This window comes from Haliaeetus albicilla, chromosome 24, assembly GCF_947461875.1.
Source record: "Haliaeetus albicilla chromosome 24, bHalAlb1.1, whole genome shotgun sequence".
Lineage (NCBI taxonomy): Eukaryota > Metazoa > Chordata > Aves > Accipitriformes > Accipitridae > Haliaeetus > Haliaeetus albicilla.
Genome location: NC_091506.1, coordinates 20,091,426 through 20,116,963, shown reverse-complemented (window position 1 = coordinate 20,116,963; position 25,538 = coordinate 20,091,426). Strand labels below are relative to the sequence as shown.

The following is a 25,538-nucleotide window of genomic DNA, read 5'->3' as shown; positions in this document are numbered from 1 at the left end:
AAGTGAGATATGTAGGGAACAGGGGCTTGCATGGGCTGGCTGCCCCCCAGCTGAACCCTCTTCTGGGTGATGTGAGTCTTGGCTGGGCAGAAAACCGGCCGGGATGCATCAGGTGCCCACAACAGAGCTATGAAACCTCCCTGTGAAACCCCAGCTACCCAGAAGGAGCAATGCTGAAGGTGGCATTGCACTCGCTGCTGGTCAGGCAGCAGTCCCATAGCCTGCACAGAATACTCAGCACCCTGCAGCATGTGCTCCCTGCCACCCCAGAGCTCAGGGAGAGGGTCCGGTGGCCCCAGGGAGCTCTGGAGCAGCTTCAGCTGCCAGAGCTTTGAGTCCTTGTGTTGGAGAGCACAGCGTGAGTCGCCACGCACCCTACCTCCCATGTTATTTCAGCACAGGTACCCTGCAGTGTGCTGCTGATGGATGATGAGTGCACAAGAATGAATCTGCAACGGAAGATGTTTCTGTAATTACAGAATAATTTGGTGCACGTGCTTATCAATAATGCCCACAAATATTTCTCAAAAAGGCAGAAGCCCTAATGCCCTCGCTACCTGTGATCTACAGCTGTTTAAGAAAAAATATTACTCAGAAACTCAGATTTAATAAATTGCTGATTTACCCAAGCAGGGTCTGACCTTATAAAGGTTTAAAAAGGGAACTTAAATGCATACAACTAATGAAATTCAAAGTGCATGTTGCCACAGTAATAGGAAGTCAGATGAAAATAAATATTAAAATAGCACTTTGGGAATATTTTTCAGCTGCAGATTGAAACCCACTTCTCAGAAGGAGAAATCACACAATAATAATAAAGCAAAGCAATAAGGGAGTAACTGATCTGCTCCAGACTGAAGAGCAAACCGCACCTGGCCCTGCAGCAAGACACCTGCAGTAAGCATGGTTTGCACGCCTTGCTCCTCCATCGTGAATACTGACGACCTTGAACTCAGAATTGGGATTTGCTTCCTGATGCTGAGGGCTGCAAAGCTGCTGCCCCATAAAACATGTGGCAGCCGTAGCTGATGGAGATGGGAGAGCTCAGTCCCAGACACCAGCAGAAAGTACTGTCAGAAAGCAAAATGCATTTTTGCTCCTTAAGTTTAATTCTTATAAAACCAGCAATATATATTCGAATACATACTATCCTAATGATGTATTAAACAACACTGAAATAACATTATTTGAAAAGTTTAATCTAGATACGGTCAAATAACTGTTGTTTGGAACAAGAAAAGGGTTATTCCACCACAAATTTCAAAATTCTTTTTTTTTTGCCATTTGATATGGAAAAAAATGTTTGCCACCAAGTGGGAACTCTGACTCCAAACTGGCTCTGACCACCGAAATACCACTCAACCACAGTTTCACTTCCCAGCTCAGTGAGAAAAAGAAAAAACTTACAGCAGCTACCCACAGCAGAAGTGTTTAGCAGTATATTAGTAGTTACCACCTATTTTTGCAGCTGGTATTAGTAGTACTAGCAGTCTGGCTTATTTAGTTCAAGCACCTTTCTTTAAATAAAGAGTGAATTTTTTGCAGCAAATCAATGTGAGAAGCGCAGTACCTCTGAAGCTACGCTCCATCAAGATGAGCTGTCACACAAGGCACAGACAAGTTCACTACGTTTCCTACCCAAAATAGAGTCTGTGGTTCTCTTGAAAGACCAAAACCCATGGGAAAAAATACACCAGGTGCTGTTATTTTGCCTTGAGCATCATTCCTGGCACAGAAGAGGGTGGAGGGCAGTTGGGCACTCGCTGCCCAGTGGGACAGTGCTGCTCTGGAGATGCTCTCCCAGCCTGGGATGAAGCTCCCACCTGGCTCCCTTCACCTTTTCAGGTGCAAAGAAATGCCTTGCACTGTCTCCATCCCGCTCCCAGCAGCGGTTTCGCTCTGTGCACTTATATCGTCACTGCATTTATTTATTTTATAATTATCCAAGATGCCTCAGCCATTCCATGACATGGGCTGGGCTGTCTCTCACTTGCACCAGTTGAATGTGTCTATGAAATTTTAAGACCAGAAGAAATCATCTGGTCTGTCAATACAGTAACTAAATAGAGGAGAGATAGCCCAGGAAAGAACATGAGAAGAGTCATATGAAATCAGATGCAGGCCCATGTTTTTTGCATCTTTTGCCAGGATGCTCCAATGTTTATATGTCTTGTACCTATCTATGAGCCCTTTTGTTGTTTTTACACAAGTCCCAACTGCAGCTCATCCCCTTTTTCATTACAGCCTTCTTTACCACTGATAAAAATATTAACTAGCATCGGGCTGCTAACCAGTTCCAAAGGAATTTCCCCCAGTGCCACTAGATTGCTTGTTAACAATTAGATTGAGATGTCTTGATAAGGCAGGATTTTACTCGTTTGATGGGGGCTGTATTGATTTTGCACCACCCTAACTGCTGAATTAGAAATATTGGGTGATGCTCAGTCAAACATCTCTGCAGGGTCCAAATTCAGCAGCGCTCTCACAATTACCAAGTTATAATTTCATCCAAGTAAGGAATACCAAGTGCGTTTGACTAAGCTTACTAACAATTATACCATCAAGGTTTCCATTTATTATATCCTGTCTATTAATGCTTTTATCAAGAGAAGGTCAGGCAGGCAGCTCTATTAATCTGCCCGCAATCACCAGCAGGTTGGGCAGCTGGGAAAGTGCCATTTTCTTCCTTTTTTTTTTTTATTTTTAAATTGAAAAACGATGGCTTTCTTCTTGCTTTCTAAAACACCCTCATTTTACAGCATAAAGCCGACATAGCGTCAAACCAAGCCACAACCAGCCTGCTGCCCTGGTGCAGCCCAGCCAGCCTAAGCAATGCCCACCATCAGCCCTCTGCCCCTCAGCCTCTTGCCCAACCTTCTCCAAGTTTGTTGGAGCTGAAGTCTGACCATCCTTGGAACACGGGGCATCGAACCAGCCATAGCAGCACACAGCACCAGCCTCTGCTTTCTGCAAAGAATCTAGCATTTCACCGTCCAGAAGTATGTGGGGTAGTCCTGCGTCTGCAACATCAGAAGCCTGGGTTTCACTCCCAGCTCTGTGGCGTATCCCTGCCTCCTCTCTTACCTTCCCCACACAGTGAAAGAAGCATCTGCCCATCTCTCAATGCGAAGCATTGCAGAACACCCACAAAAATTAACCCTCAGCTCCATGCAAGAGAGGAGGCTAAACTGCAGGGTTGCTTGCCATGTAGCCCAGAGCTAAAAAACACCCTGAGAGATTAATCTGTACCCAGGTCTGCTTCTGCGTCAGATACTTCTCCTGATTAAAAAGGTGCAGAACTTGCCTTGTTCCACTCAGGAACGGGCACAGGTATGAAACCAGCCTTTCTATTTAGGGCTGGTGCAAACGTCTTGGCAGGCTGGGAGGAGATGGAGAACTAGGAGGGAAAAGCTGACTGAGATGATCAGAAACATGAACAGCATAATGAAAACCAAGGGTCAAAGCCATTCTCCACAAAATCAAGCTCAGCGGTGTACGATGTCACAAGCACCTCAGATTTTCTATGCCTGATTTTTTCCCTTCCATAAAAATTGTGGTTTTTCATTGAAATAACAAGAATTGGGAAGGCTTTAAAAACAAAATCCTATTTACAGCCAAAACAAATGTTAGACAGTTTGCTGGTTAATGTTTAATTTCAGGAAAAAATGTTTTGTCCTAAACCTAACTTTTGATGGCATGGCAGTGCCAGTGAAAATATGTCAGCAGCTTTAGGAAAGATGAAAGCAATACAGTGACATAGTATCGGTTTACAATCCCGTTCCAGTAAATTGATACAGCCTTCTTATTTGGGAATTCCTAGGAAAAGTCAGGGCCTGTAGAAGGGAATGGCTCTGATTTAACTTAAGTACGTTCATTGGTGCCACTAAATTCTACAGACAAGACCCAAGCTTGGAGCCAGCATCCCAAGAGATGTCAACGGGTCCTTTTTCACTCAAGATGCTAACTTGGGAGCAATAACTATCACAAGGTAAATGCCAACACCATTAACATCTTTGCTATAAAATCAAGTAATAATGATATTACACAAAATCTACATGCATGGCTGGTAAATCAAGTCTTGTTCAGGTGTGGTGTGTGGAAAAGTTCAAGAGAGACCATGTGCACTGGTTTTCTCCTAAGTGGTTTTCTCCTAATTTCACGTTTCCCCCTTGAACGCACTGGTCACATCCATCTGCTCAGCTGCCCTCAAACCCTGGCAGTGCTCACATCCACAGGGGCTTGGCATTTTTGGTCCAAGTAAATCTTTCAGGAGCTGAAGCCCTTTTATGCAACTGGGAAACATGGATTGCATCGCTTGCTCTGCTTGATGACAGCTGAAATGGGTCCTGGCTCATGGGGCAACTGATCTAACTACTGCATTATAGTATATAAAAAGAACGTGAAAACAAATGGCACCATCGCCATCATTTTACAAAGAGCATGCCCTGCTTAGGCTTTCCAAAGCAGAGCTGGGTTTGCCTATGGAAGGGGGGGTCCTAGCTTCACATACCTATCAAAAATAAGCAAAATGGGGACAAGCAAGTCATTTCTATTAGCAGAAAAGAGTGAAAACAAATGACTGCTTACCTGCAGTAAAACCAAGGGTATGAGAAGCAAACAAATCAAGGTAAAGCATGAAAAGAGAGAAGCTGTGTAGACGCTCACACCCAAAAGAGGGAGGCTGGGTTAACAAACAAGAATTAGAGCTGCTCAGCTACGAGAAGAGATTTGACCTAGTTGGTTTGACTGAAACCTGATGTGAACATCCACATGACTGATTTTAAGAATCACTGAATATAACCTATTTAGAAAAAAAAAGGTAGCTAAGCAAAAGGGCAGTTCCACTCTAGGTCAAAATGGCACTGGGTTTGACTCAGAAAAACATAATTCCTAGTTGTTATGGGTCGGCATAGGAACTGCGTGGGACAGTATCAAATACTAGCTGGTATATACTGTCTATCAGCAAGTCAGACTAGAAAATAGGACATGCAACCTTTTAATAAATAAACAGAAAAAGAAGCGTCTGATGTGGAGGGCCTCCAGTTTCAGCTACGTGCACTGAAAATCTCACACTAGCAATGCTAAAACATCCACTAAGCTTGGGAGTTTTACTGGTGGCAGCTTTGTAGCTCTAAAAGTGCTACATCCAACATGGGGAATCCTGTATCAGAGACTGCTTTGACAAAAAAAGAAGCAGTTACAGAATTACCTGCTTAAATCCAAGTGCCCCCAGCTTAATTACATTTATGTCTATGCAGGAAGAAGTTCATGCTGGAAATGTGTGTACTGGGTGGTTTAAAACCAGCAAATGCCACACAGCTGAAAACAAAATAGAAAATACAAAATGGTGACTAGAAACTGCCAGAGAGTATTTTGTTAGATGGCAACACAAGCACTCTTCTGAAAGGCCACAGTGTTTAATGACTTGCTTTTGTGAGCAGTGGAAAAACCCTGTTCTCCTGCAGCTTTGTGCTCCAGGGTTGCTTTATCCCCGTCAAATAAGATGCAGCTTCTGTCAGGCATTTTCCCTGTGACCGAGGCATCCCTAATGCACATCTCCTGATGCTGAACTGTATGGCTGAGCTCCAGCTCAAGGCTTTCACCCAATCTGGGCAATCATTCGGGTCCCTAACCTCCACCCACCTACCTGTTCTCGCCAATATAGAGGAACTTGATATCCTTGAGGCCTCTGCCTCCCTGCTAAACCCCACTGGGGCTGGGGTTCATGGGGGGGCTGCCAGGCAGGCGGTGGCATAAGCCACTTGCATTTAACGCACCAGACTAACGACCTTCCCCAGAGGAACCACGTCCCAGCACGATGCTGCCATGCGGCCAACAGCGTGCGATGCGCAGCGTGCCACCTTCCTCCTCTGGCCCCCGGTTTTGCAGAAGGTAACACACTTGGCACTGTCGGCAACTTTTCCCTTAGTGTAAAATGCAGAGGTCCACGCAATCCATGGAAAGGTAACAAGAACCAGAAGTTTTCCGGTTTATATCCACCTTACAGGTGCATGACTCGGTATACTGCAAAGTCAAGATTAGGAAAAGCCTCAGTCCACCACAGACCAGCTATTCTCCATCTTATTAGCATCATGACTAGTTCAACCGAGAATCAGCAACAGGCTAACACATCAATGTCACTCACGCTGCTGCATGAAGCACGGTTGTTGAGAAGCATCAGCCATCTTATTAGCTGAATCCTACGTACCAAAAGAGGGGTTTATGACTGATTTAAGCTCTAAATAAACATTTCCTTGCTAATTTTCATTCCCATGCACTGCCTTTTTGTAAGTGTTTGTGAATCATTATCAGTTCCAGTTGGACTAGATGATCATTGCAGGTCCCTTCCAACTGAACTATTCTATTCTGTTCTGTTCTAATTTTGCTACGTGGCAAATAAATACTTAATTTGCACCTAACTTGGCCCTGGTTGAGCTAAGAGCAATTTCCCCTAGGGCGCTTTGCAACATAAAACCAGAGCAAGGGCTGCTCACACCCACCAGCCCTGCATCCCCAAACTTCTCTCCAGAGAATCCCAAAGTCTGAGGTCTACTAGTCACCCTATGTAGACCACAATGATCATCTGCAACTGAACACACGGCAACTGATCCCCGTAGAGTCAAGAGCAGCCTCTGTGAACCCCAAGACCTGAACTGCAGTCAGGGGAGACTTTTGCAAATCTCCCACGAGCTCTTGCAAGCCAGAAGTCACCGAGTGACCTGCAGACCACATCATGCTGCTCTGGGGAGCTGCTCTTTCAGCTGCTGATGCCTGAAAAGTGCAGCCACCACTGTCAGGATCTTGGCCAAACCCCTCAGAGCCACCGGCAACTGGCATGACAGAAGAGCCTGCAGGTAATGATCTCTGTCCAATATATATCAAAGAGATTTCTTCTGAGATAGCTTTACAGGAGCAGGCACACTGAAGGTTGAAAGATTTGAACGGGTGTCCTTTTCAAGTGATATAACTGTTGCTGAGAACATTTACGATCTTGAACTTCAAAGCATTAAAATCTCTCAGGGATAAGTGGGGTGTCCGATATCCATTCTGCCTTGGTGTCAGGAAAAATCTGTTTCCTCTGTGATAGCAGAAAACTACATGTAAATCTTCCAGAGAGAGAGTAGAAGCCACTTCTTGATCATGATGCAATTAGCTGCACAGCGTAAGAGGAGCGGTACAGCTAGCTGCTGAAAGCCAGGAGGGCGCAGATGCAAAGCAGGAGCCCTGGCTCCGCTGTGCCTGCAGAAATGCTGTCCCTGGGGTGAACATGGAGCTATTAGAAAGGTCCACAGGATTTCTGATCCAGCACCTGCATCTCTCTGAGCACTTAGGAAGGACCTGGAAGATATAAAGCAAGGAGGAGCAGTGGCTTTTCCAGTGAATGGGTGCAGTCCATAGGTCAGCTTTGGACCATCGGTGCAGGTGAAGACCAGCCTTGGAGCCCTTGAGGAGAGCTGGAGGGAGAGGAGGCAGCGGGCATCCCAGCTGCTGGCCCCAAGGATACTGCTGAAGGGGAGGATGCTCAGCATGTCTGCCCGACTGCAGGACTCATTAAATGCCCCCCCCCCCCAATCAAGCATACCAAACTCCACATTAATTCAGGTGGAGAGCTAGGGTGGCCATGCTCGGGGGATGCTGCAGGCTGGATGGTAAAGTGGGCTGCTGCCTGCAGAGCTCCTTCCCTCTTTATTGCAGGACTTGGAAGGTCTGCAAGAAATGATGAAGAAGAGCCCTGCCACAGAGATACGGCCCTGCAACCAACACCAGGGAGCACACAGAGAAAGGGTGGCTGAAATGGGGATAAATGTCCCCAGGAGTCACCGTGAAGTGCGGGCTGGAGCCATCTTTTCAATCTGGTTTCCACCTAGCTATTCAATGTCTGGCTTCTGTATCCTTCCCCAGTCCAACTGATTGCTGTGAGCAAGTCATGTATGCATGTTAAAAATTATATAATTTATAAAGGGTCATGACAACCTTGAAAATACTGTGGGCGTCAGAAAGGACAAGTATGATGGGTAGAGTACCCCAGCCAAGGAGCAACCGGTCCCTTCCGCCTCCATCCACTTACATCTTATAAGCAAGCTCTAGCAATTAAACGGTAAGAGAGCTGATTGCCACAGTCACATTTAACTAAAGACCTTTGTCCTAGTAAATTTAACAGCACGAATTACTGTGCTGTATTTATGAAATGCCAGCAAAGCCAAAAGATAAACCACAGCATGAAGCTAAGGAATTTTTATGGCACATGGTTAATGAAAGCTTGTCTTGTAAATCTATGATTATAACCCACCTCCCCCGAGAGCCTCTCTGATTTTAATTGGCAGCAACACAATTTTTTGTTTAGGTTGTTAACTATTCCCTAAAGCAATGCAGAGTACAGCTCCCTGCTCTTGACTTAGTCCTGCGACATGCACAGTGCCTGCTTTGAGATGCCAAAATTGACGACAGAAACTTTCAGTAATGGTGACCATAATAGACTCAGCTTCAATCTATTGCAGAACTGGAAAAACCACACAAATACACGACTACTATATTTAGATTTAAATGGGGGGGGGGGTGGGGCGGGGGATTAGAAAAAGTGAGAAAGTTTGTTAAAAAAGAAATTAAAAGCAGCAGGTGGAAGGGTAAGAAAGGGAAGTTTCCATGGCACCTGTTAGCATATTAGGGCCTCACACAAAACATAACAATCAAGAAAGGGTTTAAGACATGGCCATCACAAGGCACCATAATTAAGGGTGCAGCAAATAAGGCTGCAGAAGTAAAAGGAAATCCTTCAAAAAGTAAAAATTGTATCTAGATGAGAGAAAACCAAAACAAAACAGAATCTTGGCAAATTAAATTTAAAGCCCTAATAAAGCATACCAGAAAAAAAAAACCCAAACAACTTTGGAGGAACAACTCATAAATTGGGCCAAAAAAAAAAAATTCTAAAACTTTAGAAATAGGTAACCTGCCTATTTCCTGTTTTTCCTATTTCCTATTTTCCTGTCTGGAAAACTGAAAGAAGATTGAAACGCAACAGAAATATTTAAGGAATGCAAGACTGTAAAAGAAAAGATAAATCCAGCTTTTGCCATGCTGTTTCCTAAGGAGAGATTTATGAAGGTTCCCACACCAGAACTGTTTCATATACAGAATTAGTCTGAAAAATCATGTCAGTAGGAAAAATGTTAGGACAAAAATCTAGAAAGAAAGAAAGAAAAAAAGAAACAAAAAATGGTGAAATAAGGGGAAGCCTTCTTGTGGGTTAATAACTGATCACGATTTAGGGCGCCAAGGATAGCAGTAGATGGTCAGGTTGTCACAAATAGCGTTGCAGGACCCTGCCATGCGATAAATGGGATATATTCAAAAATGGCCTGAAAAGGAGGGGAATAATGAAGGGACAAGTTTGCTGAGCCATACAAATTTATTCAGAGTATTCAAAGTAATGCAAAGAGCTTTGGAAGGCTCTCTTGAAACTGGTGTCTTGAAACACCGTGGCAGTTGAAATCCAAGGTCAAGAAATGCAGAGTAATGCACAGAAGATAAGACAACCATAGCCACGCGTAGTGATGGGCTCTAAATGAGATATTGCCACTCTGCAAAGAGTTCTTCAAGCCATTTTGGACAGTTCTCAGAAAATGTCAATGTAATGCTCATCAACAAATATAGAATGATCTACAAAAAAATAGACAATTAAGTTATTTGGGGAAAAATGAATTCAGGAAAGCAATTCAAAGAGAAGAGCAGAGGCAGCCCATTCCCTTGACTTGCTTCTGGCTTTTTTTCCCCTCCGGAGAGTGGCATGAAGGTCTGGTTTTGCAAGGCTCCCTTTTGAGTTTCAGGCTCGATTCAGTCGCAGAGCTGGAGGGATTTCTGCAGCTGTTGGCCCGTTGTGGGTAAGTGCTCCAATGCCGAGAGCAGTCTGCTGCTGGCAGGTAAAAAGGGGTCAATCCCAGCGGTCTGGCTCTACCAGGACAGCGTTCACGGTCCTGTCCCCACCACCCACAGGTCCCCATGCTTCTATGAAACCTCCAGTGGCAAGAAGTTGGTATTCAACCATTAAGAAGCTGGGAAGACTGCAAGGCCCTTTTTTTGGATGAGTTCCACCCATGCTCCAAAATTAAAAGCTGATGCAAAAAAAATGTATCATTATCCATCTCCGTGACAGCTTGAGTGAACCGAACGCAGCCCGGAACGAAGAATAACACTCATTCCAGGCATGAAAAATAGGAAGATCCATCAGAAAGAGAAGTGCTGTTAAAAAAGAGGTGGTAATGACATACCAGAAAGAAACCAGCTTATATTTTTAGAAAAAGGAAAGAAAAACCCAGTTAAAACAGCAATTTCCAGGAGAGGAAATCAGACTACCGTACTGTGGAGAGACAAACAGCTCCTGATGACTGCAGCGAACTGCAACAGAAAAATCCTGACTTTGCACCCCTATTTGTTTGAGCATGGGCAAATGAAACTCGAGACCTAATTTTTTTTTTTTTTTGCATTTCTGAAAAATTGTAGCATTTTTATCCATCCTGCAATTGTGTCTTTGCCCCTCACAGCATTTCAGCCATCTCATAATTGTCCCTCTAACTCCTCCCCAGGCCATTTAGGTCCTTAATTTTTTGTTGTTGTTGCCTCAGGTTGCCAGGAGAGCTGACATCTAAGATGTGGAAGAGCAATCAAGAGAAGATCATTTGGGCAGGGACCGAGGAAACAAGAATCAACTCATGTCCTCCCCGAAGAGCTCCAAGTACTGCACACATAGAGGGGTACATGGTAAAACTGATGAGCCCTCACTTTCCTGCAAGGAGGAGAGCTTTGTGTCCAACACGGGCAGATACCATTTAACAAAAACTTCACATCAGGTTGGGTTTGTCAGAAAAACTTCTCAAGCTGTAGAAGTTTCTCCATCCCTGACATTCTCCACACCAGCACACATGGTCCAATAATGTTTGTTATTGGAGACAAGACCGTGGTTGCAAGTGCCTGCTGGGGACACTGCCCTGGGGCTGCCAGCCTACTGCCTTGCGCAGGACAGGGTCAATATAGTTGGTTGTGTGTCTTAGATTTGCACTTTCTGGTTTTCAGAGATTTGAACTGGAAGCTCAAATGTGAATGGCAAACTAAACTCAGAATTAATTACAGTTTTGTGTGTAGAACTTGTTATTCACAACAGGAAAGATAAAGCAAACCCAAAGAATAATACATTACCGATACTGTTAGAGACACCATCAACTTCAATATTTCAAGCTGTTCAGTTTAAATGTACTTTTGAAACAGGAGAGTCTGAAATTCCTCTGCCAAATTCTTTATAGGATCAAAGCAAAACACTTCGCCAGCGTCTGCAATTCTTTGAGGCGCCTTGTCCCTGCATGCATTTCCCTGCCACGCATACCTCAGACCAGAACACTTGTCCCCAAAGAGACTGACGCATCTGCATATGTGATGTATCTGTCTTCATGGTCCCACTGAAAGGCTTAACTTGGCAGAAATGGAAGCAGGTAAAATTTAAGGCTGAGAAGTTTACTTGGTAAGTGAACCAGATTTTAGATACGTTGATAAGTAGAAGGCATTTTATTACTAGCCAAAGCAGCTAGTTGATTTTGTTTGCATATTTCAAAGAAAAAGAAAGGCATGACAATTTGTTAATTCAGAGTGTTTGGGACTGTATTTTTAGTTAATAATAAATCAAAATTAAGTTGGCAATTACCAACATGGGTTGGATGAAACCGAGTTGTATAGCTAACAGGAATCATATCCTAATCCATTAACCAGCGCAGCTGGGAGATACTTCAAGGTGAGAAAGGCAGATAAAATAAAGCACAAAAGGGACGCCTGAGGAGATACTTCTTTAGAGTTTTCTCCCAGGGTGATGTTTCTGGATGCCTTATTTCTGCCAGGCTAAGGTAATCAATGGTATATAACGTAGTAATACGGACCATCTTTTCCATTCAAACAAGAACTGATGTTCTGTCATAATTGTAGTGTAACCAGTCAAAACCTAGTCTAATAAAGTGGTAAATGGGCTTTACCTGCTCTGAAAATCACCACCACCACGAAAGGTTCAAAGGACAGCAAAGAACCCTTTGCTGCTCTTCTGCTGCTGAGCCCTGGGTGGCAGGATCTCACCCAGAGGGAGGAGGGCAGGCTGTGGGTGCGCTTGCAGGACCAGCAGACACAAAGATCTCCACTCCATAGAAATGGAAACAACCTCTTTTCTATGTGTGCGCCCCAGCTACAGGATTCCCAGGCAGAACACCCACAAAACTTGCAGATAGGGGGGAAAAGGAAAAGGCTTGGAAATTTTCACTTCTTGGGACTACAGAGCTGCCCTAAACACAAAGGGACGGTCGGGGCAGATGCTGAGCAGCACGGACCGATTTACAGCGATGTAAGCAGAACCCAGCATCGCCTCCTCACGTACACCAGCGTCGGGAGTATTTACGGAAAGCTACCGATGCTGCCTGGCCCCGACACAATGCGCTCCAGCACTATCTGCTGCAGACATCTCTCAAGTTCGTATCGGAGCAGACGCAGCCCACGGATGTGTTTTGGGAGCAGCCTGACAGCGGTTTCCCCACCCTCCTAAGAGCCATTCCTGGCAGAAGAGTAGAGGAGAGTGGAGAAGGTCCGCAAGGGCAGCGGTCCAAAGTATCGCTACCAAAACCTGCCCACTCCTTGCCCAGATGACCATGCGGTTTTCGTATCGATAGCACTCCTGCTCAGTCCATCAAGAAATCTTGCTGTGAATGGGTAAAAATAAACCAAAATATGGTGGCTCACCATCGGTGGGCAGAAGATGCAATTCAGAGAGATGTGGGAAAGATCTACGCATTTCAAGGACACCACATGGTTCACCGCATCCTATTGCTGGTCCTACAAGGACTACATTGATGGGTCCCAGACTCTGAGCCCCACAATGAGGCCCCAAACTTGGAGTCAATAACACAACAGAAGTTACCATAGACAAAGTACTGAAAAAGCATACTGCAAAATTACAATGGAAAAAAAATTTATTATTCTGTCCTGTAGACTTGGAGGTTATTGCCAAGTTGCCAAGCACAACGAGAACGGTTTAGGCTGTGACCACCTCAGGTGCTTAAACTAATGCGATCAAACCCAGCCTGGCCAGGGCAACACGTGCTAGGATCGCGTTGCCCAACTGCCGTGCAGACGTACCTGGAAAGGCTTCAAACCATCAGCGTTTACTCTGGCAGTTAACTGAGAGTTTAGTCTTAAAAAAAAAAAAAAGAAAGAAAAGACCCAAGCAAACAACAATTTGTCTCCCTAAGAAGATTAATAGGTGCATTTAAAGAAATCAGTCTGTAGGCTTAATGAGAAAGAGGCAGCAAAATCCTAAATGTGAGACCTCCTACAGTTTTCAGTCCAGCTGTACAATCAAATAATAGTTTATGTAACTAGGATTGGAACAAAATAAATTAAAAGTAATTTCATGTTTCATCACAGGAAAAAGTACAGTTCAGAGTCAACGTGGAAAAAGATCTAGTTCAGCACTGCATTTTCCCCAAGCCTTTCATAAGCTTTGTATTATCAGCTGATTTGTTTTTTTTTTTCACAAGAGGAAGGCAAACTACCAAGTCCCTTAAGAACTTATTATACATTTCCAAATTTCAACTATTCCTATTTTATAACTCATAACTTCACATATCTGTAACTGAAATGTTTTCTTTAGGAGATGAAAGAAAAAAAAACCGCTGTTTTTCCCAGGCTGCAATCAGTTTTTTCTGGTTTAAAAAAAAAAAAAAAAAAGTGGTTAACAGCTACAACATGTCAATCTTTGAAAGTAATTCCCACACACAATTTCATCCTTTCGCAGACATTAAATATGGCAAAATCTCTTCATACTCCTCATGTCTAGACTGATGAAGGAAGGACACAAACCACAGACAGACTCTTCCTCATATTGGGGAGCTCATGGTGTATCCAGCTTGGTCTCACGGGGGCTGGCGAGAGGGGCAGGACCCCTCTGAATCCATTTAATAACAGAAAAAGTCATGTCTAACATTCACTTCACGCTCATGTACAACTTCCAAGGAAGGAGCACCCTGAGACCATGTCAGGAGAGGTCACATACTCCAAGCGTCTCCTAACAGAGCTCAAAATCCACAAATAAAGCCAAATTCCAAAACAAATCCCCACATTCACAATGCTACAATCGTCAGGAGAGCACCGGTCCTGCAAAGGGATGTCCACTGGAGCCAGGCTCTGAGCTCAGCATCAGCCTTATGTCCCACTCAGCAACTGGAGAAGCCTGTGAGCTCCCACTGCCAGGAAAGACTCAAAACAGTCAAAAAGGCATTATTCTACTGGCAGGGGAAAAAAAAAGGAAAAACAGTTCAAAGGTTGCTCTCAGTTATTGACATCTGGCCTCCGAAAGTCTCCCTACCCCATAATAGCCTACACAGACGTCTGTGCCTCCAACACCTGGGGTGGGATGGAGGAGGGTGTGCCAACCTCAAACAGACCGGCTGAAACACGGAATTTTGTCACATCTGCACCAGGCAACATTTTGGTCCAAGGTGATTTTTTTTCTCTGCGACCTTCAGGGGAGCTGTCAAATCCTCATCTGAAAGCTATTCAGCATGGGAAAGTGCTTTGTCACATCTGAGAAACCGTGGTCCCTGGCAGGTCCTGGAGCCAACTGAACAGTTAGTCATATCTGCTCAAAGAAACTCAAAATTCAGCAACATTTCAAGCAGCATGGATGCACTTTCCCTTTGAGCCATACAGTATCTGCTTGCTCTAGGTTGCATTATAACTGTCAAAAAAGGGGGAAACCCTCTGAGAAGAGGGCAGGAGATGCTCTTCTTGTGGAGGGCAGCTAAGCATGCTCAGGCAGACGACTGCGGGTGGGACAGGCAGCAAGTCACAGGCAGGAGATGGCAGCCTGCACCTCACATGGGGGTGCAGAAGCTGCAGGACATCCCGGGCTGAAGTCACAGCACAGCACTGAAGCCTGCTCATGGAGAATGGGAAAACGCCGAGAAACACAGGGACGGCCTCGAAAGTCTTCAGGGAGGAGGGAAAGAGCTTCTCATGGGTCAGAGAAGCCTGTGCAGAGCTTGCTGCAACTCGGGAAGTCACGGCGTAACTGCAATGCAGTGAGAAGACTTGGTGTCCATAAGATGTCCCTTCCTTACCTCCTGTACCACCTGCTGCCTCGCTGGCAACATGGAGGAGAGGGGCATGGTGGACAAGGGTAGGACCATCACATCATCTCCAAAGGCTCAGCTTTGAGTCCTGACCCACGTGCCCCCGTTGCATCCCAGCCATGCAACATGCCCCATCATCTGGCTGCAGAACCAGAAATGGGTGAACATCCCAGTCACCATCGCTCCCTGCTGCAAAACTGGCTGGCCAGGATGGCCCAAGTCCAAGTCTTTGAACACAAGCCTGGGCTTGAAGGTGTGGTTATCCCTCAGGAAAGCATATGGAAGTTAAGCCACAGCTCCGTGTCAGGAACACATGGACTACCGCAGGCAAATCAAAGCTGCATTTTGGCTTTGCAAAGTAGAGTATCTCACTTAAGATCTCAGTGGTTACCTTGTTAGTGGGACTATACGATGGGGTGTCTAATGGTGTCTACCAGTAGGTAACGGCCCAGAGGTCTCCTCCGGTCCTGTGCTCCTGCCTTTGCCCACCAGTACCTTACACACCCCGTTACAGTCACTTGGCTCTTGGACAACTGAGCCCACCATCAGCAAGCACTAACGGTCTCCAAGTGGAGACGTTCATCTTGGTTGCTCTGGGGTAAAGGCTCTTCCTATGTCGGGAAGCAAGAGGAGGACAAGGGCAGGCTGCTGAGGCAACCTGTAAGCAATGGGTTTTCAAGAAGGACCGCTGCCACAGGAGACACTAAGGACAGGGACAGGAGAAAGGTCTGGGGACTCCGATATTCAAGAAACAGACTGGGCAGAGGAGGGGTTTTTTTGTTGTAGCTCTTCTTAGAAGATGCCTAATACACTTTACCACATTAAACATATACGCATTTTTCCTCTATAGACAATGACCTAGAAACACAACTAAATCATTTTTGACAAAAGAGAATGCACCAAACTATTTAATCACCTCTTCAGGGGGAATAAAGCCAGTGTGAACAGCTAATCTGCTGTACATAGCAGAAACTCTGTTTGGGGCTGAGGAAGACTATATTTTAGGAGGTGAAGCTTTTATTTAAGCTTTGTGTGATCATATATCCCATCACACCCTCTGGTAAACTGCTGCTACACTTATTTATGCTCACTGTTTACATACATTTCACTGCCATTGGGCTAGCTTGGACCTTTAAACTCCAGATTTTGTTTTACCTTTGTTAGCCATCATGACCGAATTTACCACCCAGTGCCAGAAGTCAGGTTGGATGGCATACCATCGCTTTTGTCTCAAGCCAAACTATGTCACTTTAAAAAAAAGAGAGAGAGAGAAATTGCATTCTGAAGCAGCTTTTCTCGACTTGATGGATGATGTTCCTATGCCTCTGAGGAGCTCAGCATGGGCAGGGAGCTGCTGTCTCCTGCCCCATGAACCCACTGCCCCCAGTCTGTTAATGAGGCCAGGGTCTATCTTTGATATCAAACGCAGGCTAGTCAGCTATAAAGAGGCCAAAAGTCAGTGAGATACCATCATCAGCATAGCTAAGTCATCTTTGACATTAAATATGAGCAAAGTACGGGTGAGGAGCCCCCCAGCCTTGCTGTAAAGCACAGGCCAGCATTAATAGACTGCAACGATACTGCTCGCTCTTGTTGGAGTTGCTGGCTGTTCTCAGCAAGGAGCCAGCTCACTGTATTTATAAAAACTTTTCAGCATCAGTGACATGAAAAGCAGTACAGCATGCCCAGCAATGACTGACAGGCTGTGCAGCAGCGCTTTGGGGTCACGCCGAAGCTCAGCACCTCCAGGCACTAAAAAAGACAAAAAACCCCTGTTCATAAGAAGAGTCGTGCCCATAGATTGATGCAAAAATAACAAATCTGTCATTCAAACAGACATTTGAAAACACAGTGATGGCTCAACAGCGACAATCTCAATCTGAAGAAAATACGTGCAACACCCATAACAGTTTACAATGTGTGGGACCGGGATGACCATCAGCACTTGCTGCCACTCACCAGCCGAAAAAAACCCAAGCAGCATCCAGGAGCAGAGGCGCTCATCAGCAAAGACGACGTGATAGTCTTATTTCTGCATTTAGTGAAAAAACAGAACGCCTTTGCCGTGGAGCCCATTTCACCCTACCAAGCTACCTGCTTTTAGGAAATGCTGTTTGCAGCCTGACTGCCTGTCACATCCTTCCAAAGGTGCATCTCATACGCTAGGAAATGAGTCTGATATTGCAACAGGATTACCAGAAAAACACCCTCAGCCAATGATGAGCCATAGTGCCAGCCCCAGCCAGGGAATCGTTGAAGAAGGCTGCACAGAGAGGCAGGGTTTGCGGCAGGCAGGCTGGCTGGCTGTATTTTTCTGTCAGGTAGGTGTCCAGATGCACATCGAGTATTCCCCAAACCAGTATAAACTGCAGGAATATGCCACAGCACTGAATACATGTTTGCAGTGAATTGGAAACATAATGGGAAGCATTAAATATGTGCTCAATTCACACAGCAGAGAAAAGAAATGGTTTTATTCAGGCACGTTGGAGAAGAAGAAGCCAGCCCACCGCGCCGCTCGGCACAACCCACGGTGTGGAGGGACGTGCCGGCCCCAACGGATGCGGTCACTGGAGTTGCGGCACCACTCCTGAGCATCAGCAGAAGAGGCTCACCAGCAATACTGGGGATTTCAGCACACAAAAAGTGGTCCTGCCGTAGCTGCAAATTGTGCAAGAAGGAGGTGAAGCGTCCTCCAACTTTTCAACCAGCATGAGCCAACAGAGTGAAGGAAACCAGCCCTTCCAAATCCTTCCACATCTATCTTTCTGAGCAGAAGCGGACACCGTAGGTACCTCCCGGAGCCCCTCGCACAGCAAAAGCAAAGGGTAAAGAGGCATGTCTTCAGCATAGCATCCAGGTTGGTTTCAGCAGTGAGAAACCCTAACCTGTGAAGCGGATTGCAAATCTGTGTATTTGTTTTGGAAATAAAGGCATTAATATTTGATGACAAACATTTTGAATATTGATGAGCACATTCACAGAAGAGGTTTTGGAGTTACTTAAGCACCCAGAATTGTGCCATCTAAATTCAGTGGCCTAATGGCTGCTGTCAGAGTTATCAAAAGTATGTAAAACACCGCTTGCTGAAGGGAAGATGCGTTGCAGCTGACACTGCCTGCCCATCACAGGAGAGGAAGACAAATTGAAGCCCAGTGGGATATTTAGCACCGCAAATATTTTGACTTGATCCGTCAAGTAAGCCATTTTGTACTCCTCCTTTTACCTTTTATTTTGCTCACACAAGTTCTATGAGCTTGAAACGTTGCATATCTGTTCTTCCCCTCCTCACTTACACCCAGCCTCAGCTCCCTCCTCACTCTCTTATAGCAAATAAACTAATACTTACTAAGCGTGGGTGCGTGGCAGGCTTTTCCAGAGTGCCAGACCACAGTTCAGCAAAAGGCCAGGAAAAATCTGTTTCAATATTTGAGGAAAAGGTTTTCCAGCAATGCCTCTGACAGTAACATCTCTGCACTGTCCCGCTCAGGGCTCAGTGTCTTTGGAGACAGCAGCGTATGGAAACAAATATGGAGCTGGCTCTCCAGACAAGTGCAAGCCCTGTCCATAGCCTGGTTTTCTATCACACAGTCTTGTTTTATTTCTAGCACGGTCATATGAAAATGGACATTGACTGCTCGTTTCTGCAAGCTTGTGAAAAGTGCCCATTTAAAAAGAAATGGGCAAACTTGGTGTTTTGTTTTTTTAAATTACTTTTATGTATATACTTATTACCTATTATTGCTATGGTACTTATGGCAAGAAAACAAGCCAATACCCAGCAAATGCAAGCAAGCTACCAAAAGGGCAGAACGGAGCATCTGAACTGCACTAACGTTTTTTCCAAAGTTACGTTATTTTCTCTAATTTGGAGGGCTGCTTCTTTCAGTCCTGTTTCTACTATACTCTTTTCCTATCACCTGATTTTTTACTTCAAGCTCCACCACCCGCCAAACAGACTGATGCTAAATGTATAGCAGGGTAAACAGGATCAACACTTGACTTGCTGTTCCAAGCCAAGCAAAGGCTTCAGGGAAGCGCTCGCAGCACACGCGGGAGATGCTACCACTCAGTACTGGAAACTTCCCTTCTTGGTCACTTCAAGACCTTCAACTCGCAGCAAGCCTACCTTGAAGCTTGAGAAATTCTGGCGTATTCAGTAAAGCGGCTTCTTTCTCATGGAAAATAAAGGCCCCAGCGGTCTCTGCCGGCGTGCCATGGGAGAAGGCTTCCTCCCGACCTTGAAGCCCAGCAGCCAGCCCGGCTGTTTGCAACATGCATCTCCCAGCTCGGGAGAAACGGTGATGCTAAAAGCACCGCTGCTCCCACTGACAGCCCGTTTATTTGTGGCCGGTCCTCAACGCTTCCCAGGAGACCGAACCTCCTCCCCACCCTCCCATCCTTCAGCCTCAGCTCATGCATCCAGGCATCAAAAAAAGTCTATTACGAGCTCCGCAGCTGAGTAGCAGACAGACCGAAAACCTGAATGAATTGGACATAAATCAGGCACAGACAAATATGATCAGAAACAGCAATAAAGTCTCTCTTCAGGATACCAGGAAAACCATCCACCTAAAGCACCATGCTCCAAGCTACATTTCTAAACTTGGGATCGTCCCTGCTCTGCCATCCAACCCCTTTTCATCAATCCATCAACTGCACCGTAAAATGAGCTTGTCCCTTTTGCTTAGGGGGTCTCTTTGGAGGAGCAGACCAGGACTCCACTGCCAGGCAGCTGGAAAGTTTCCAGTCCGAATGCATCCGCAACCAATTTGTGTTCCTTTGATCCTATGGGTTAATAACGCTCCATCTTTTCATCTCCTTTCAGGAAACAGAGGCTCCGTTTGTCAGGGCAGACTAGCAGCAACCCTTCCCTCCCTCCTCTGATTCAGCAGCACCTTGCTCGAGCACCAGAGCTGGGCACAACCCCCCTAGGTGAGATTCTAGCAGCGCCTTGCGCAGGGGTAAGGTCTTCTCATCTGCGCTGAAAATGCCTCGCCTGATGCAATCCTGCACCACGTTTGCCTTTTTCAGAGCTGCACCCCGCTGGCAGAGCCCAACCGTCTCACAGCCGAGCACTGCACCCACCTTCCCTTCATCCTCCAGCACCGCCGCTCCCGGGCTCTGCCACGCCTCACCCAAAGCACGCAAGCAGAAAATCAAAGTTTATAAACAGTGGTAAATGTTGCAACCCGGTGAGAAGACATTACTTCTGTAGGACATTTTCTACTCTCTGAAGCCTCTCCGCGGTGTACGCAGTTTCTTGAAAACAATTATTATGAATTTAAACACTCGACCCAAAATCCAATGTACCACATATATATAAGGTATTCAGACTATTTCCCTGTATAACACAAAGCAAGCTGTGAAAAACTCCACAGAAAAGTAACGTTACTACGATTTACATTGACTTGCGTACAGATCTAAGTTACTTAATTCAGAAAAAAAAATATTACTGCCAAAGTATTGAGAGAAATTCACTTTCCCTTGTCATTTGGGATTTCTGGAGCAGCACTTTTTGCACCGTGCACTTGCTGCTTGGTCAGCATGAACCATGCTTTGCTAAACCTTTTACAACATCTGGTCTATCTTACATGCCCACTCCTGCATCTCATGAAGACGACTTTCTTCTCGAGGCCTGTGTTTTGCCTTCACTTCCACTTTGTTACCTTGAATTAAAATCCCTCAGTGTTATCTCAGCTCCCCACACCCCTCCCACACTCAGTTTTTAAACACTGGTACAGATCAGCATCTTCCCCATCCCACCACCGCTCCGCAGCAGCCTTCACTGCCAGCCCGCAGAGCCTCACGCGGCCCACCTCTTTAATTATGTTAATTAATTGCAAAGGAGGGCAGCTCCCCGGCAGCAGCTCCTCAGGAGGGGCAGGAGCGTCAGCTCAGCATGCAAAGGCTCGAGCATGGCCAGCAAAACCAACCCAGTGTTTCTGGCAGGAGAGGAGCGAGAATGGTCAGCGCTGCAGGACTGCGCTCCTTCACCCCACCAGCCCCGTGTGCTCCAAGACCCCCAAAGCCGCCGGGACCCCCAGCCCTGGTACAACAGCAAACGCAGACCCTGGGCAGTAATGGGGGAGCCTCGCAGCAGCGCCAAAACCAGACAGAAACGGCAGATCTGCACGGCTCCCTCGGCTGATCTTGTTACGCCGGCCTAAATAGCCCTGCAGGTATTTCATTTTAAATTGTTACAAGCAGACTAGGAACAACTTCTCGCTGGCAGAGTCCGAAGCAGAGGGGTTGGTGAATCTTTAGTAAGGGGAACTGGAAAACAGGTAAAGGAAAACAGGCACGATTTCACTCAAGGGTATTTTTTCATGCTCCTTGTGTAAAAGCTAACAGAGATTTTACAAAGAGAAGCCTGCCCACAGCTCGGCCGCCTTCTAGGATGTCTGAATCCCGCCTGGATGCTAAGGTGCAGCCTGCATTCAGCGATTGCAGCCCGCCGGCTGGGAGCGAGAGGAAAGCACTGCCAGGCGAGACCGCAGCCTCCCGTTCGGGCTCCCGCTTGCATTTTCCTCATTTGAAGTAACGCGACGGGCAACACAAGCAGAGCTCATCGCTGCACGGGCGAGGCGGAGAGCCCGAAACACCGCCGCCTCGGCCACGCACCGTAGGCAAACTGCCCGCCAAGTCCCCCGCATCCCTCCGTGCAACTTTCTGCTCCTCGCATTCATTTTTCCAGATAGGATGATATTTTAAGATCAGCTTTTTTTTTTTTGTTAAAAGGAATATCTCTAATCCCACGCTCTCTTCCGAAGCATCTCCCTGCCGGCTGGCGCTGCCTGGCAGAGGGAGAGCGGTTCAGCGTGGTTCCCCGCGAGCTTTTGCACCGATGACTCCTGGCAGGGCTGCACGTCCCTCCTGTTACATAACGGCCTTCCCCGTTTGGTGCCGGCTCCGGTCGGGGTGGCCACGTTTGGGGTGGCCGTGTTCGGGGTGCTCGCTCGCACGCCCCGCTGCTGTCAGCCGCGTGCAGCCAGGCACCGTCCCCCTACCCTAACCGGGGCCCCCATGCCAGGCTCCCCAGCCCCAAACCACATCCCTCCCTCCTCCGAACCCCGCTCCCCCTGCGGCCGCCCCGGCCCTCGCTGCTGCACCTCTGCCCACCGGGCAGCACCCGCCTTTCTCCTGCCCCCCAAAACACCGCACTCCTCGCCGAGGGCAAGCCGTCCCTCTCCCGCCCCCGGCCCCAAACCACACCCTTGCCCTTCCCCAGCACCCACGGGGGTCCCCGAGCTGCCGGCTCCCCTGGGGTGCCCCCTCCAGCCCTGACCTGCCCCGGGTGCCTCGCTCTTCTCCCCAAGCCCCACTCCGCCTCCCTTCCCTGCCCGCACCCCCTGCCTTCTCCCTGCCTGCCTGCCTACACCCCCCACGGCTGCACCCCGCTCTCCCGTGGGTTCTCGCCCTGTGCACGCCCCTCTCTCACCCCGCCTGCCCGCCTTTACCCGCCACCCGAGCGGCAGCTCCCGCCCGCCTGCCCCCCAGCCGCCCCCTGCGCCCCGCCACCAGCGCTCCCGCCCCCCCCTCCCCGCACCGGCACCCACGCACCCGCCCCCTGCCCGCACCCACAGCCCGCCCCCCGCGCCCGCCCCGCTGCCCCCCGCGCTCTGACCTGGGCCCGGGCGCGGGCGCGCTGCCCGGGAGCTGTCCGCCGCCGCCCGGTGCTGAAGGCGGCTTGGCGGCGGCGGCGGCGGCGGCGGGCGGCGGCGGGGCCCCGGCGGCGGCGGCGGCGGCGGCGGCGGGCGGTAGCTGCCCGTCGTCGCCGCCGCCCTCCAGGCTGGCCTCGTTGCCCATGGCGGGCCGGGCGGGACCGCTCCCTCAGCGCAGCGCCGCCTCCGCCGCCATCAGCCCCGCGCCGCCATCGCCGCCTGCCCCCGCCGCCCCGCGCATGCGCCGCCCGCCTCGCTCGCAGCCGCCGGGCACGCGCGCCGCCCGGCCAATCGCCGCCCGCCGCCCCGCCCTCTCCGTTGCCTCCCCCCCACCCCGGCTCCCGCCGGCACGTGCCCCCCGCCCCGCGGGCGTCCGCCGGGGCGGCCAATGGCGGCGCGAGGCGACGGCGGGCGCGCGGGGGCGCCCCGCCCCGTCAAGCCCGCCGGCCAATCGGCGCTCCGCAGCCCCCGCGCCCGCCAGGCGGCGCCCCGCGGGGCTCCCGGCCCGACGGCCACCGAGCGGCCCCGTCTCCCGTGAGGTCACGGCCCCGACGGCCAATGAGCGCTCACTCCCGCATGAGGTTACACCCTGATAGCCAATGAGCGCCCGCTCGCCCATGAGGTCACGGGCCGGTGCGGGATGTCACACCCCGGCGAGCGGTGAGGCTCCCCCCTCCCCTGTGAAGCCAGGCGCTGCCCCACGACGTCGCACCCTGCCAGCCAATGAGCGTCCCACGCCCTTGTGAAGTCATGGACCGCCTTGGGATGTCACAGCCTGCCAGCCAATGAGCGTCCCGCTCCCTGTAAGGTCACAGGCAGCCCCGGGATGTCACACACCACTGGCCAATGAGCACCCTGCTACCTCATGAGGTCGCTCACTGCCAGGCGACGAGCGTGCGGCTCCCTGTGAGGTCACAGGCTCCCCACTGAGGTCACACAGCGCCCAGTGGGTAAGCACACAGGCTCTGGTGTGAGGTCACGGGCTCTCTGACGAGGTGGCGGAGCCCTCAGCCAACCACCACCCAGTGCGTGTCCCCAAGGTCACCCAGTTGCTCGTCGTTGCTCTTCCATGATGTCACAGGGCCCAACCAACGGGCTCACAGGCTCTCCCTAAGGCCCGGGCTCAGCCAGTGAGCACACAGCTTCCCCAGGGAGGTCACGGGGCGCTCAGCCAACCAGCGTCCCCGTTCCCCATTAGGTCACACGGCGCTCAGCCAACAGGCCCGCCCTCTCTGCGTGAGGTCACAGGCTGCCCGATGAGGTCAGAGAGCACACGTGCTTTTGGTAGCGCGGCCGGCCCGGCGCGGCAAGGCGCGATTACACCTCACCCAGATCTCTCTCACCCGTAATTAATGAGAAGCGGTGATAATTAAAGCAGGCGGCACTAGCGCAGCACGGCTCCCCGGGGGGCCGCACGCCTCCTCCCGCCGCCCCTGCCATGGAGGGAACGCGCTGCCGCCCAGAGACCACCCCGAGGGGCTCAGCACCCCCCGCCCGGCTGTCCCCTGCTGCCATCCTGCAGCCTACCTGCTCCTGCTGCCAGGATCGGGCCTGGCAACGGCAGCGGGAGAAGGACACCTGCCCCCCCCCCCGACCCCACAGACCCCCCCGGGGACAGAGAGCTGCCTCCCCCCGGAGCTCCGGCCGTGGCCGTCAGCCCCGCAGGGGACGAGACGCCGCTCCCACGACCTGACCCCGACACCAGCCCTGCCAGCAGCCGCTGGTTGCGGGCCGCGAGCCAACACGCCCCGCTAAATCCTAAAGGAAACGTGGAACCGGGTCCGGTCTCCGCTGCCGATTCCACAGAAATAGAAACTGGCTCCAGCGGGGCCCTGCGAGACGGAGCCTCTGCCCCTCTCCACCAGCTTTCATGCCCCCCCCAGCGTCCCGCCAACCCGGGGAGCAGTCGTGCCTGCGGCTGGGGCTCGCTGCCGTCCTGCTCGGGGCCAGGCGTAGGGCATAAAGCGCGTAATATGAGGAGCAAGGCAGCTTTTGAGGAGCCAAAGTCATCGCTGAGCAAGAGTAAAAAGGCTCCAGTTCTGGCAGGGGCAATGCGTAAGAGCAATAAAACAGAACAAAACCACAGCAGAAGCAACTTCCAAGAGCGGTGAGTACAGAGGAAGCTGGAGAGTGCAGGAATGGGTGAAAGGGGATCAGGATTGACAAGACAGCTAGAACGGGGGGCGGGGGGGGGGAACAAAAACAAACCATTGTTTTGTTTTGGGGTTTTGTTCTGGTTCTGTTTGTTTGGGGTTTTTTTCCTGGTGGCAGGTAGGGGGGTGTCCCAAACACAGGAGACTCAAAGCATCCACCTTCAACTCAGCCAAGGTTTGAGCAGCTGCCAGCAGCAGCCGCAGCTCAGGCAGTGCCCAGCAGGTGACTGCCCAGCCGAGGCACTCAAGCCCTGGCTTAAACTCGCCTTGATGCTAAAACCCAGGCGATACCAGCTGAGAAGATCTTGGGAGATGGAGGAAAATGCTGCCCAAGCACACAGCAGGCAGAGCTGACACCAAACACCACCAAAACTCAGGTCCTTTGCTCACCGCAGTCTGAGCAAGAGAATTTTTTGGCCCAGGATAAGTTTATTTTCAAATTGAAATCAGATCAAAGTAACAGGGGACAACAGACCCAACAAAGTCGGACACAAAGATCCCAGCTCACGCAGGCACTGCTGTCCCTGCTGGAGGGGACACTAGGCTACACAGCCTGCGGGGCTGAG

General features: G+C 49.2%; 1 protein-coding gene across 3 annotated transcripts in view; it reads right to left on the bottom strand.

The window, feature by feature from the left end:
- The window catches only part of BSN (bassoon presynaptic cytomatrix protein), a 97,258-nt gene extending 74,192 nt beyond the window's left edge, over positions 1–23,066 (bottom strand). For all 3 annotated transcript variants that reach the window (XM_069769631.1, XM_069769632.1, XM_069769634.1), the window contains exon 1: positions 22,783–23,066. In XM_069769631.1, coding sequence (XP_069625732.1) covers positions 22,783–22,964 — 182 coding nt within the window. In that variant the 5' untranslated portion in view covers positions 22,965–23,066. The remainder of the gene's footprint in view (positions 1–22,782) is intronic.
- Positions 23,067–25,538: the final 2,472 nt, after the last annotated feature.